The 14963-nt window shown below is 43.4% G+C and overlaps 1 protein-coding gene across 8 annotated transcripts in view; it reads left to right on the top strand.

Moving 5' to 3' along the window:
• The window catches only part of ccdc57 (coiled-coil domain containing 57), a 97405-nt gene that overhangs the window by 78687 nt on the left and 3755 nt on the right, over positions 1-14963 (top strand). For all 8 annotated transcript variants that reach the window (XM_078279917.1, XM_078279924.1, XM_078279922.1 and 5 more), the window contains 3 exons: positions 2256-2356; positions 6694-6831; positions 6991-7147. In XM_078279917.1, the coding sequence (XP_078136043.1) occupies positions 2256-2356; positions 6694-6831; positions 6991-7147 (396 nt within the window). The remainder of the gene's footprint in view (positions 1-2255; positions 2357-6693; positions 6832-6990; positions 7148-14963) is intronic.

Here is a 14963-nt window from a genome sequence, read left to right as displayed (position 1 = left end):
AGTTTTATGCTTATCGGTAATTTGTATTCTCTTAGACAGTGCTTTCCTTTTTGCTAATGTGGCTCCTTGCTTTCCTCACTGTCTTACTCACTGAGTGTCTTTTCCTCCTTGTACATAATGTATATGATGCAAGAACGGAATGTACAATAGAGACCAATAGAAACAGCTAGGCATCTTAGGATGATGTTATAGGACTTTTAAAAAAAAAGCATTATTTAATAACAATGCATTATAAGATAAAATGTCACAATGTAATAAATATTCACTTCATAATGTAATAACACCCACCCGCATTATGTAATAATCTGCTACATTTTGTTATAAAACCCCTGAATGCAATACGAAAATGTAAACATATGGTGCATTATGTAATAAGCAACCAAAATGGATGTCTTCATTAATTTTTTATAACATTATAATGTTTATTTTATGAATTCTAGCATAATTCACGGTGACTCAAAATTAAAGGAGAACTCCGGGCAATTTTTACGTTAATCTTGATCGCTATACGTATGTGAGTACTGTCGATAGCAAAAGAAACGAGCCGAATCGGTGCTAGCAACATAGAGCTGCTGCAGCTAATGCTGAGAGCTCCCAGTTAGCTAAAACGGCAGTTTTGGGGGCATAACATAAAGAGTGCCTTTGTGCCTCTTAACAGACACAAAATGCAATTAAAATGTCTGTGCAACATGAACAGGGCCCTTACATGACAACAAGATGCGTTTTCAACTCAGACATTGTTTAAATTCACCTACCCTGTTAGCTGATAGCTGCCGTCTGGGATGAGTGAGTGTGTTCAGCCCGGCTTCGGTAATAATCATCAAGCAGCAGTTCCCTGTGTATTTGTAGCATATATATCCATTATGTGTGTATTTGTAGCATATATATCCATTGTAGGTGAATATAGGAGTTCCGACAGTGGCGAACTGTGTATTAGTTGCGTTAGCCAGGCTAGCAGGCCCGACCGGCATCCTTCTACTTCCTCCCCGCCTTTAACTTTCAAAATATACTATTTGTTCAGTAGATTAGTTTTACCTTTCATTGTCACTGTGTCACTATAGTCATACGCACACAAACACACACACAAACACACACTTCTGCCTTAAGCAATCAGGGTTTTGCAAATTTTGTATGAAAAAAGACAAAGAAAATGGTTCCAATATAAATATGGAACAGTACATTATTTCAAAGTAACCCTTTCAACTTCTTATAACAAACTGCTCGGATGAACATTTATTTTACTTTCATTATTTCAAACCAGCTTAGGCTTACATGTTAGAAATAATAATAATAATAATAATAATAATAAACAACACACTACAGTATCTGGCAGGCCCTTTAACATGGGACCAAATGAAAAGATGCATACCATGTTCACGCAACGCGTCTAGTGTGAACGTGGCTTAAGGCATTTATTATAAAAATGCACACATTACACAGCATATTTTTTTAATGATGTAATAATAATAATAAGTAATAAAGATTCCTTTGCTTTTTGTAAATACCCCAGGATACGGTATTTCCATATTGCTACTGAACCCTACTTTCAACATGTTGCCTTCCATCTAGTGGCTTGGCACACTGCAACTAAAGATCTTTGCTTTATAGAAAAACTAAAAAGTTGTATTTAATATGTCTGGTAACTACTGTGAGCTAATGAACCACTAGTGCTGTGGCTGTTAGCATAAAGGTTAGAGGTTTTATATTAATCTCCTTACTTTGAATATTATTTGAGAAGCTAGCTAATTTACAGTGAATACTGAATGAGAAAATATGTCCTGCTTTTGGAATTAATAATAATATGGTTGTAGAGTCTTTTAACAAGGCCTACAATGAATTGTGGTGATGCAAAAGGAGAACAAAATGCTGAGAAAGTTATTACATATTGCGTTCAGGGTTTTTATTACAAAATTAATATATAAAACGTTGCAGCTGTACAGGACTTTAGCTGTATTTAGAATTGCAATTTTATTATAGTAAAGGCTGACCAAATCAGATTCCAATCAAATGGGTGTTGCCATCCAGGAAAAAAAATCTGCAAAGGATACACCTGTTGTTTCTTGCTCCTAGAACCATTGGGAGCCTCCTCTCCCCTTGATTCTTCCCTTCTAAGGGATTTGAACCTGCTCGATGAGGGCGGATCTCGATGAATTTCGGTGTCAGCAGCTGTAGGATGGAGGAGCTAGGACAGTAGGAAGCATAGTTAGCAGAATAGAAAGCAACCACAGTCCTCCAGATACCTGTGTGTCTTACAGAACCAGTGGAGCCAGAGAGGGACACCTCCACCGAGAAACAAGAAGACCAACATGATCGGCTGTTTGCTTTGGAACAGCTGCAGTATCAGCTCACCACACAGGTATCTGCTCCGACTCAGTATTCAAGAGTCTCTTTAAATCTTTCATCAATAAACTACTTCTTTCTCCCTGTTACTTCAAAGGCTTTTCTATATCACACAGATTGGCACTTATATCTTTTATTTTTTGGGCTTTTTATGGCCTTTAATTAACAAGGGGAGAGAGAGGGAGACGACACGCAGCAAAGGGCTGCTGGACGGATTTGAACCCTGGCTGCTGCCAAGGACTCAGCCTACATGGGGCGCACACTCTACTGGGGGAGCTAGAGGTCGCCCCCTGGCACTTATATATTACATATAACGTACGGATGAGGGCAGCACTCACGCTGTTGTTCCCGGGTGCCACTGTTAATGACATAACGGTAAAAATCCCCGACATCCTGAGATCCCATCTCAACAGAGTTGAGGCATTCATGGAGGCACCAATGACACACAGAAACAGCAATCTGAGCTGTTTCCTCCACCTTTTTAGTGCACTCCGGTTCAGCAGACTGCTGAGCTTGAACACTTGGCTCTCCTCAGCCTGTATCTCCCACAGCGTGGGCTTCATTGACAATTTTCATGTCTTCTGGGAGAGGAGACATCGAACAACGGGCTCCATCTCAACACCCGAGGCCGCCGTATGCCAAACTCACTTCACCTGCTGACCAGTCGTCACAGATTGATGTCACCCAGGTCCCAGCTCCTACATTTTCAGTTCCATTACCAACAGTCACCCTCACACTACTGGACTTGGATCTAACTCTCCCTCAAACAATTAATTTATTCAATGTTATTATCACCATCAGAGAGCAACACTCATATAAATCTATTAACACTGTAAACACAAATAACCTCAGAACTCTTCCAACATGTCAACCACCAACAGTTAAAACTTCACTGGTCACCATTAATATGGCTCTTTTAAACGTTTGTTCTCTTTTAAATAAGTCTTTTATTATTAATGATCTGATTTTAGACCATAAACTCGACTGCTTATTTTTAACTGAAACATGGCTGGGTACAGTTGTTCTCACCGAGGCTTCCCCACCAAATTTAACTTTTTTATTTTCTGTAGGAAGTGGTAGCAAAGGTGGTGGCACTGCTTCAATAACCACAAATTCACTCACCAGCAAACAAATTATATTTGATCAGTACACCACCTTTGAATATCACGCCATTGTTTTTAGCAGCTCCCCAACTTTATGTGTCACTGTCTATAGACCACCCAAAAAATGTGCTGCTTTTATCAATGACTTTTCAAAATTTGTTTCCATCATCCACACTACCTACGAAAAGATAAGTTTAGCCGGTGATTTTAATCTACACATTGATAACATCTCAGACATTGTCTCACAGGAATTTTTAAATATTTGAAATGTTATGGATTTTACCCAACACGTCACACAGCCAACTCACAACAGAGGACACACCCTGGATCTTGTCATTAACTATGGCTTGTCCACGTGTGTGTCCTCTGTTGTCGACTTGGCTGTCTCCGACCACTATATTCAGCAGGAGACCTCGGTGCGAACTGTGAGGAAACGCTATCTAACCTCTGAAGTGGCTGCAAATTTTATCAAGGTTTTAGATAAATGTCGTCCTCTGATTTTACCTGCACCCTGTGATTTTATTATTGAACATTTTAACAGTAAACTTAAATCAAGCCTTGATTCTGCTGCTCCACTAACAACAAAAAAGATATTCACCAAACCTACTCCCCCGTGGAGAAATAATGAAATCAAACTATCTTCTCAAAATATAGTTTTAAATATATCTGAATGTGTGCTTTCACCTGAGAAAACACTGGACAGCTTTGTCCTGGTTAATGCTTTTCTCCACAGTGAAACCCACCACATGTGTTTTAGAGCCAATCCCAACTTCATTTTTTAAAACATTTTATGGCTTTTTTAAAGAGGAGCTTTTAAACATGATGAATTGCTCTCTTCAGATGGGTGTCTTCCCTGCCGCCTTTAAAACGGCGGTGGTGAAGCCCCTTCTGCAGAAGAGCAATTTAGATTGTAATGTTTTTAATAACTACAGACCAGTATCCAACTTACCATTTTTAAGTAAAATTTTTGAAAAACTTGTTTTTATTCAACTCAATGATTTTGTTAAATAATTTTAATGTCCTTGAGAAGCATCTCAGGGTAAATCACAGTACAGAGACAGCTTTGCTGAAGATTTTAAATGACCTCAGGTCTAACTTTGATTCACAAAAACTCCCAGTGTTGGTGCTACTGGATCTAAGTGCAGCCTTTGATACAGTAGACCACACTATTCTTTTAAACAGACTCAAACACCTGGTCAGCCTCTCTGGTATTGGGCACAACTGGTTCACCTTCTATCTCACATACAGAACATTTACGGTAACTATGGATACATGCGCCTCAAAAATCCATGAAATGACATGTGGTGTGCCTCAAGGGTCAGTTTTAGGCCCTGTTCTTTTTAATCTGTATATGCTACCTCTTGCCAGTGTCTCAGGAGGCATGGAATCAACTTTCACAGTTATGCTGATGATACGCAGCTGTACATTTCCATGTCTCCTGATGACAGGACCAATGGATGCTCTTTTTAACTGTATTTCAGATATACAATCCTGGATGGCAGAAAACTTTTTACAGCTTAACCAGGACAAAACTGAAGTTTTAATCATCGGTCCTGAGGCTCAGAGAGAGAAACCCCAAACCAAACTGCAGGATTTTTCCTTAAATCCATCATCACAAGTGAAAAACCTGGGCGTCATTTTTGACTGGGACTGGGACTTGAGTTTGGGTTGATCCTACATATTAAATACACAACTAAAATAGGTTTTTATCACCTCAAAAATATACCCAGAGTCTGTCCTATTCCCTCTCGGGCGAACACGGAGACGCTGATGCATACTTTTATCACCAGTCGCATTGACTACTGTAATGCCCTGCTTTCTGGTCTTCCCAAAAAGAGTATCTTCCCTCTCCAACTGTTACAGAACTCAGCCGCTCGTGTACATTGGCTCCCTGTGTGTTTCAGGATCGATTTTAAGGTTATTTTACTGTTTTTTAAATCTCTTAATGGTCTTGGGCCTTCTTATCTTTCGGAACTGCTTTTACCCTATGAGCCTTCGCGGACCCTGAGGTCCTCCGGTACTGGCCTTTTGATTATTCCCAAAGTCCGGACACACACTCACGGAGAGGCATCGTTCCAGTACTATGGCCCCCGTCTGTGGAACAGCCTGCCGGAGGACCTCAGGGCTGCAGAGAATGTTCGGATTTTTAAGAGCAGGCTCAAGACCCACCTTTTTAACTTAGCTTTTCCGTGCTCAGCCACATGTTAGTTTTATTTTGTGTTTGAGAGAGGGTGTGTGTGGATGTTGGTGGTGGGTGTGTGTCTGTGGATGTCTGGGGATGCATTTATGTGGTGGGGAGGCAATTGTTTTTAACTGTAAAGCACTTTGTGCTACATTTTACATGTATGAAAAGTGCTCTATAAATCAAATTTGATTGATTGATTGACATCTGTCACCCTCACATTGTACCTCATCAGATTCACTAAGTGCCCGAGTGGTAATAGCAAGATGAGAATCTTGTTTTCCCCTGTTGTTTCCCATTTTGATGTCATAATTTGAGTTCAGGATGCAAATACTGCAGCACCTGTACTGATGGTAGCCTGACTCAGTGGTCGGAGTCTTTTTTTTTTGTTTGGTGCACATCCAAAAAGTTTAACCCCTCAACACATCCATTCACTTTCAATTTCTGAGCAATATTTTTTTCTAAATTGAAGCTAAAAATATTTTGTATTTGTATTTAGGAATTTTAAAATTGGATAATTTTCATACATAGCTTAGCTCTGTCCAAAGTAGCAACAGCTATAAAGCTCAATAATAATAATAATAATTTGCCTAATCTGTACACAAACTAATGTAAAAATGGCAATTTTTTTTTTTCTGACATGCTAGAGCTATTGCTTGGTGAACAGCTAGGCACTGTCATCAATGTGAGGTTATTAGGCGACCAGCGGGGATGCTACACAGAAGTGCTGATCTTATAAACTGCTGTTCATCAAAACACAGACATGACTCCCCCCAACACAACAATGTGTAATTTTTATGTTTCAGTTTATGTACTAGTTGAACAAATAGAATACAACGTGATTATTTGTAAGCTTTAGTGTTGGTGTTGGGAGGTGTATTTCTGACAGAGCCAGACTAGCTGCTTCCCCCTGCTTCCGGTCTTTATGCTCCAAAACCACAGACAGCCACTAAGAGAAGCGCCTCAGAGTAATAATGATCCTGGTGTTGAGTACTTCTCTCTGCTACCTCCAGAGAGCACTGTGGGTCAACTATACAATACATTGGGTCAATGTATTTGTGCCTTCAGGAACTGCAGTACGCATTGAGGCAGAGCGCTTGCACTTTGGCTGAACAACTCCTAATTGGAACCACCAACAGATGTCCTGCCAAAGAAGGAGCTGCCAACCCTTGGTCCCAGGGGCACAAAGCCACAGACAGGCCTGAGGTAACAGCAGAGTAAATATTGCATTAATTGATAAGCAATAGCAATCCAGCTGCCCAGTTTACTTAATACAATTAGGTATCTCTATGATTCCAGACTTCACACAATCTGAAAGTAAAACATCTTAAAATAAACTTACTCTCCTGCTCTCTTCTTCTCCAGAGTTCCAAGAACAAAGAAAACACAATCAGCCAGTCACAGCGCTTGATGGACATGGGGCTACAGCCCCACTCAGGTCTTTCTAGGTCTCGGTTGTCATCAGAGGAGTCACTGTGGGAGATACTGGACCATGGATTCAGTCCATCTATTTTCTCAGAAGGTAACCACACCAGAATAACTTGGACTACTACTACTAGATTTTTCTGCAGACTGATACATTTTTCATATTGCTAAAATATTTAATCAATATTAAATAGGTTTTACTTCTCATATGTCTAAAAATCACAGAGTTAGAGTTTCCTGGTATCCCCTATCAGATCAGAAGGGGATATCCTCCCAGGGTCTCTCAGCTAAAAGTTTAAAATAATTCTTCAAAAATGTATTTTACTAAAACATTTGCTCTAACTGAAAAGTTAAATTCATCCTTGACCGTCTGGACCGTTTATCTTTGGTGTTATATATGTGCCTCATTCCTGAGCGAGTAATTGTATGTTTTGAGCACAGAGAACTATATTTTGCAAGCACATTACATTGCATTTTTAACAGAAATTAACACTCGCAAATAATAATTTATTTTGAGGAAATAAAAACCTATTGCGTGCACAGTAAATGTATTTGCATGTCTTTCTCTGCTCGCAAGTAGACGCAGCTGCGCTCCGGTCATGTCTCCCTCCCTCTCAACCTCTTCACTCTGCGCACTCAGCTCTAGACACACTCGCTCAAATTTTCACAGCGTTACAAGTGTGCCACAAAACCAACCAATCGGAGAATCAAAGGTCAATTCTGATTGTTCGTCTCCAAATAGATCGCAAGTAGCAGGAAAAACATATCTACAGTAGGCTCGTTCGAGATGAGCCAGGTCTGCGCTGAATCGATCACCGGCGATCGCTGCCCAATGCATGCCGGTTAGATTTGTGTCCGACTTGATCCCGACTTGCTCTGATGTCATGCACACGTGGGCAACGATAACCTCACGAGATCAAGGCAGCCGCCGTCCTGAGACGCAGGCAGCGCAGTTGCTTTTCACCGACTGCAAGACCCAGGCGACCCAGGGCATGATGGGAAACGCCGGCCTCTCAGCTGATCTAACAGCTGATTGGTTCAGAATCGACTCAACATGATGACGTTTTTTATAATTTTTTTATTGATTTTGAATTGGAGGGGTTTTAACTGCTATTTGTCTGATTTAAAGGCTTATTCTGTACAAACAACATGTTGTGTGTCTGATAGTGATGTTTAGAAGTCAGAGGGACTAAATCTGTTGTTAATTAAAATCAGCAACAGATCGCATGTAGAGCATTTTGAGAGCTACTCTGTCATAATTAAAACTACTGAGACTGTGTACAAGCTGATATATGGGTCTGATAACATTTTATTAAATCGGAATCGGACCACAGTGTTTCTGTGACTTCCTGTTCAGCCTGAAGGCTGCTGGAATTGGCTGGAAACTGTCCGACTTGGCAGTGGATTTTTGTCACCACCCCCTGCTGCTGCCGCCTGCTCTCGTCCACTTTATAGGCAAGGCGCAGTTTATCTCAAACGAGCCTAGTCTTTGACACAACACCTGCAGTGATTCCCCAGTAAGGGGTATTTCTGCTGTTGCCAGTGGGTTCTTGGAAAGATTGTGGAGCAGCTAATCAAAATAATAATTGAAATTATGATTTATTTAAAACACTACATCAGCTAAAACAGCTCAACACAGATGTTTAAACATACAGCAAAGTAATCAATGGTAGAAATAAATAGCTAAAAGTAGGCCTACTGACTTAGCTAACAGTTCAAATGATTAGCTAAAAGTAATGGATGACTATTGAAACATTAACTACACTTCAAGTAGTAGGCCTAGCTAGTAGAATTTCTGACCAAACCAACCTAAATGTTTACAGTTTAATTGCATGAAAATGTAAGAATATTCACTTTAATATGATAAATAGTGTGGGAATTGATAGGGGAGGGTATGTGAGTTTATATGACAGGGCTGTGGGGGAACCTCAGACCAGAAAGATTGGAAAGCACTGATCTACAGTATTTTATATTATTGATCGACCGGTATATTACAGACATGCCTTAAAAAACTTCCCTTTCCCGGGCCACATTAACCAGCTCCGACTGGGGGATCCCGAGGCGTTCCCAGGCCAGGTTAGAGATATAATCCCTCCACCTAGTCCTGGGTCTCCCCCGAGGCCTCCTCCCAGCTGGACGTGCCTGGAACACCTCCCTAGGGAGGCGCCCAGGGGGCATCCTTACCAGATGCCCGAACCACCTCAACTGGCTCCTTTCGACGCAAAGGAGCAGCGGCTCTACTCCGAGCTCCTCACGGATAACTGAGCTTCTCACCCTATCTCTAAGGGAGACGCCAGCTACCCTCCTGAGGAAACCCATTTCGGCCGCTTGTACCCTGGATCTTGTTCTTTCGGTCATGACCCAGCCTTCATGACCATAGGTGAGGGTAGGAACAAAAACTGACCGGTAGATTGAGAGCTTTTCCTTCTGGCTCAGCTCTCTTTTCGTCACAACGGTGCGATAAATTTAATGTAATATCGCACCTGCTGTGCCGATTCTCCGACCAATCTCCCGCTCCATTGTCCCCTCACTCGCGAACAAGACCCCAAGGTACTTGAACTCCTTCACTTGGGGTAAGGACTCATTCCCTACCTGGAGGAGGTACTCCATCGGTTTCCTGCTGAGAACCATGGCCTCCGATTTAGAGGTGCTGATCCTCATCCCAGCCGCTTCACACTCGGCTGCGAACCGATCCAGTGAGTGCTGAAGGTCACAGGCCGATGATGCCATCAGGACCACATCATCTGCAAAAAAGCAGCGATGAGATCCCCAGCCCACCGAACTGCAACCCCTCTCCACCCCCGACTACGCCTCGATATCCTGTCCATAAATACTACAAACAGGATTGGTGACAAGCGCAGCCCTGGCGGAGGCCAACTCTCACCTGAAACGAGTCCGACTTACTGCCGAGAACCCGGACACAGCTCTCGCTTTGGTCGTACAGAGATTGGATGGCCCTGAGAAGGGACCCCCTCACCCCGTACTCCCGCAGCACCTCCCACAGTATCTCCCGGGGCACCCGGTCATACGCCTTCTCCAGATCCACAAAACACATGTAGACTGGTTGGGCATACTCCCAGGCTCCCTCCAGGATCCTTGCGAGAGTAAAGATCTGGTCCGTTGTTCCACGACCAGGACGGAATTCACATTGTTCCTCTTCAACCTGAGATTCGACTATCGACCGAACCCTCCTTTCCAGCACCTTGGAGTAGACTTTACCGGGGAGGCTGAGAAGTGTGATACCCCTGTAATTGGCACACACCCTCTGGTCCCCCCTTTTTTAAAAGGGGGAACCACCACCCCGGTCTGCCACTCCTTAGGCACCGTCCCAGACTTCCACGCAATGTTGAAGAGGCGTGTCAACCAAGACAACCCCTCCACACCCAGATCTTTAAGCATTTCTGGACGGATCTCATCAATTCCTGGGGCTTTGCCACTGTGGAGTTGTTTAACTACCTCAGCAACCTCCACCAGGGAAATTGATGCCAATCCCCCCCTCATCCTCCAGCTCTGCCTCTACCATAGAGGGCGTATTAGTCGGATTTAGGAGTTCCTCAAAGTGCTCCTTCCACCGCCCTATTACCTCCTCAGTTGAGGTCAACAGCGTCCCATCCTTACTGTACACAGCTTGGATGGTTCACCGCTTCCCCCTCCTGAGGTGGCGAACGGTTTTCCAGAAGTACCTTGGTGCCGACCGAAAGTCCTTCTCCATGTCTTCTCCGAACTTCTCCCACACACGCTGCTTTGCCTCTTTCACGGCAGAGGCTGCAGCCCTTCGGGCCCCTTCGGTACCTTGCAACTGCCTCCGGAGTCGTCTGGGATAACATATCCCGGAAAGACTCCTTCAGTCGGACGGCTTCCCTGACCACCGGTGTCCACCACGGTGTTCGTGGGTTACCGCCCCTTGAGGCACCTAAGACCCTAAGACCACAGCTCCTCACCGCAGCTTCAGCAATGGAAACTTTGAACATTGTCCACTCGGGTTCAATGCCCCCCAGCCTCCACAGGGATGCACGAAAAGCTCCGCCGGAGGTGTGAGTTGAAAGTCTGTCGGATAGGGGCCTCCTCCAGACGTTCCCAATTTACCCGCACTACCCGTTTGGGCTTACCAGGTCTATCCAGAGTCTTCCCCCCACCCCTGACCCAACTCACCACCAGATGGTGATCGGTTGACAGCTCCGCCCCTCTCTTCACCCGAGTGTCCAAAACATATGGCCTCAGATCAGATGAAACGATTATAAAATCGATCATTGACCTTTGGCCTAGGGTGCTCTGGTACCAAGTACACTTATGAGCATCCCTATGTTCGAACATGGTGTTCGTTATAGACAATCCATGACTAGCACAGAAGTCCAACAACAAACAACCACTCTGGTTTAGATCAGGGAGGCCGTTCCTCCCAATCACGCCTCTCCATGTGTCTCCATCATTACCCACGTGCGCGTTGAAGTCCCCCAGCAGAACTATGGAGTCCCCGACTGGAGCCCCATGCAGGACTCCACTCAAGGTCTCCAAGAAGGCCGAATACTCTGTACTCTTGTTTGGTGCATATGCACAAACAACAGTCAGAGTTTTTCCCCCCACAACCCGCAGGCGTAGGGAGGCGACCCTCTCGTCCACCGGGTTAAACTCCAACGTAGCGGCGCTCAGCCGGGGGGCTTGTGAGTATCCCCACACCCGCCCAGCGCCTCACACCCTGGGCAACTCCGGAGAAGAAAAGAGTCCAACCCCTATCCAGGAGTATGGTTCCAGAACCAAGACTGTGCGTAGAGGTAAGCCCCACCAGATCTAACCGGTAGCGCTCCACCTCCCGCACAAGTTCCGGCTCCTTCCCCACAGAGAGGTGACATTCCATGTCCCCCAGAGCCAGCCTCTGCTGCCCGGGTCTGGTCCGTCGAGGCCCCTGACCTTCACTGCCACCCATGTGGCAGCGCACCTGACCCCAGCGGTTCCTCCCACAGGTGGTGGGCCCATGGGATGGAGGGATGTCCGCCACGTAGCTTTTTCGGGCTGTGCCCGACCGGGCTCCGTGGCAAACCCGGCCACCAGACGCTCGCTGACGAGCCCTCCATCTGGGCCTGGCTCCAGACGGGGGCCCCGGGCTTCCTCCGGGCAGGGTCACTTCATCCCTTCCTCGATTTTTCATAGGATTTTTGAACCATTCTTTGTCTGGCCCCTCACCTGAGCCCACTTTGCCTTGGGAGACCCTACCAGGAGCACAAAGCTCCAGACAACACAGCCCTCAGGTTCATAGGGACACACAAACCTCTCCACCACGATAAGGTGATGGTTCACGGAGAAGGCAATACCGTTGTGTTGTTTGAATTACATATCTCCGTGTGTGACTAATGTCATCCTTCACAAGCAATCTTACATTAGCCCAGCATGGATAAAGTCTATGCATCCAACATATTCATCCGAACACACCTAAAATGTCACAATACTGTGTGTAAGAAGCCATTTGTAAGAAGTTTGTAATACTGGTTACATACTCATCGTGTTTTATTAACCTTAATTCTGTTTGCCAAGGCTATACTTTATTGGCTTGCAAAGTAGCTATCCGTTGCTAACGCTAACGTTAAGCTTATTTATGTCAAAAAGCAGTAGCTAACTAACGTTACTGCCAAGATATGGTTTCATTTTAAGACAGTGCAAACACATGATAACACTTGACGAGTCTTACAACACCTCTCTGGTCTCCAGTGAAACCATAGCTTGGCAACGACGCTGAAGTTGGCATCCGATTCGCAGCTTCCGATTCGGCAGTTAAGGGGAAATTTAAGGGAAACTTAAAGCTTCTGATTCACAACAAATTCAAATCTGGTTTTGGTCCAGATCCAAAACCAGTACATCTAGACAGTAAAATCTCCCTTTATTGCATTTTCACAAATAGAATAAAACTTTCACAAATCTGAAACTGTGTTTTTAAGAATCTTTAGCCTCTCTAGAATAAGTTAGTCCAGATTTGACAAGTCTAGGTGTAGTGGTTTTGGATCTGCACCTGGTCTAATGTCTTCTACACGCTGTGAATCAGAAGCTTTAAGTTTCCCTTAAATTTCCCCTTAACTGCCGAATCGGAAGCTGTGAATCGGATGCCAACTTCAGCGTCGTATCTTGGCAGTAGTTAGCTAACATTTCTGCTTTTTGAGATAAATTAGCGTTAGCAACGGATAGCTCCTTTGCAAGCTAATATATCAACAGAATTCAGGTTAATAAAACATGGTAATGTAACCAAAGTATTAAAAACTACTTACATGTGGCTATAGTGTGACAGTCCTACTGCTGTTCAGTCTCGCATTGCGAGACCTAACTTAGCTACAGTGCTGCGAGGCCTGTTCAGATGACATGTCGGCTACTGTGTGTGGGCTAGCTAGATTGCTTGTGAAGGATGAGTCAAACTAACGTTAGTCACACAAGGAGATATGAGTCAAACAAAACAACGGCATTATAGTACACACAAATATTAACACATTTCTGTGATATAAGTCAATAATACAAAATACTGACCGAAATGTGTTTTAATCCAGTAACATTAGCTAGTAAACATCTCGACTGTAGTCAGTATTTGCTGTACCAGTATTCTGACCAACAGATGTTGACTAAAAAAGACTGTTCCTACTAGATTTTTGTTTCCTGCTACTTGCAGTCTAATTGGAGACGAACAACCAATCAGTATTGACCTTTAATTCTCCGATTGGTTGGTTTTGTAGCACACTTGTAACGCTGTGAAAATTTGAGCGAGTGTGTCTAGAGTTGAGCGCGCACAGAGTGAATAGGTTACCTGCGAGCAGAGAAAGACATGCAAATGCATTTATTGTGTACGGAATAGGTTTTCGTTTACTCAAACTCAAAATTATTTTTTTGAGTGTTAATTTCTGTTCAAAATGCAATGTAATGCTTGCAAAATATAGTCCTCTGTGCTCAAAACATACAATTACTCGCTCAGGAATGAGACATATAATGCCATATTTATCAGCAAAGTGAGATAAAATGCTCACATGCATTTTAAATGTTTCAGGGATGATTAAGGCCAATAGTGTGTGCTTAAAGGTCCAATGTGTAGGAATTTCTCCCATCTAGCGTTGAGATCATATATCGCAATCAACTCTCTCGCACCACGCAGTTCAAAGTACGTATTACAGCTATGGTAGCCTTCACACTTCAAAATCTTTTCAATGTCCTTTTTCTTTTTCTGGGCGAAGAAGAAGACTCCTATTCCTGAAATTTGGATTTTGAATACATGTTTCCTTCTTCAAACTTGCCGGGGCCGGGAAGCTACAATACCCATTAGCAGCATAAGCAGCACCTGTGAGTTTATCATGTGACAGCGAAAACACGAAAGGCGGAGCAGTATATCCTGTATGTCCTTTACCAGCTAACGTATTTTAAGATGGCGCATGAATATGGAGCGTCTATCCCAGTTCATGTGAATGCAAATGAAAATTTCAAGCCAAAAGGAATACTTGGAATTGATGGTGGTGGTAAATATTCATGAAAAAGGAAGGACAAGTTTGTGAATGGGCTACACAGATTTTGATAATGAACAACTAAACACATTACACACTGGACCTTTAAGTTATAACACCTAAGTTAGTTTTTTTTTAATGTTTTTATTTATACAACAGCGGTGGAAGCCTCGACATAAAATTGTTAAATTATGACAGCTACTGTATATCGGACAATAGCATTATTGGCACTGAATTTCATGAATTTACTGTTTATCGGACCCCAGGTGAAACAAGAAACTAACGTTAGCAAACGCTGTGACCCCTCTGCCTCCCCGCTGCAGGAGACATTGTAGTCCCTTGACACACTGTAGTAACGTTACTGTTTAAAACGTTTTAGTAGGGGGTGCATACCCTCAAAAATGTGATGTGAGATGCACATTACAAAATTGTTCATTAGCTGTGTGT

This window comes from Sander vitreus, chromosome 21, assembly GCF_031162955.1.
Source record: "Sander vitreus isolate 19-12246 chromosome 21, sanVit1, whole genome shotgun sequence".
NCBI lineage: Eukaryota > Metazoa > Chordata > Actinopteri > Perciformes > Percidae > Sander > Sander vitreus.
The sequence above is the reverse complement of the archived record's forward strand: the minus strand, read 5'-3'. Positions and strand labels throughout refer to the sequence as shown.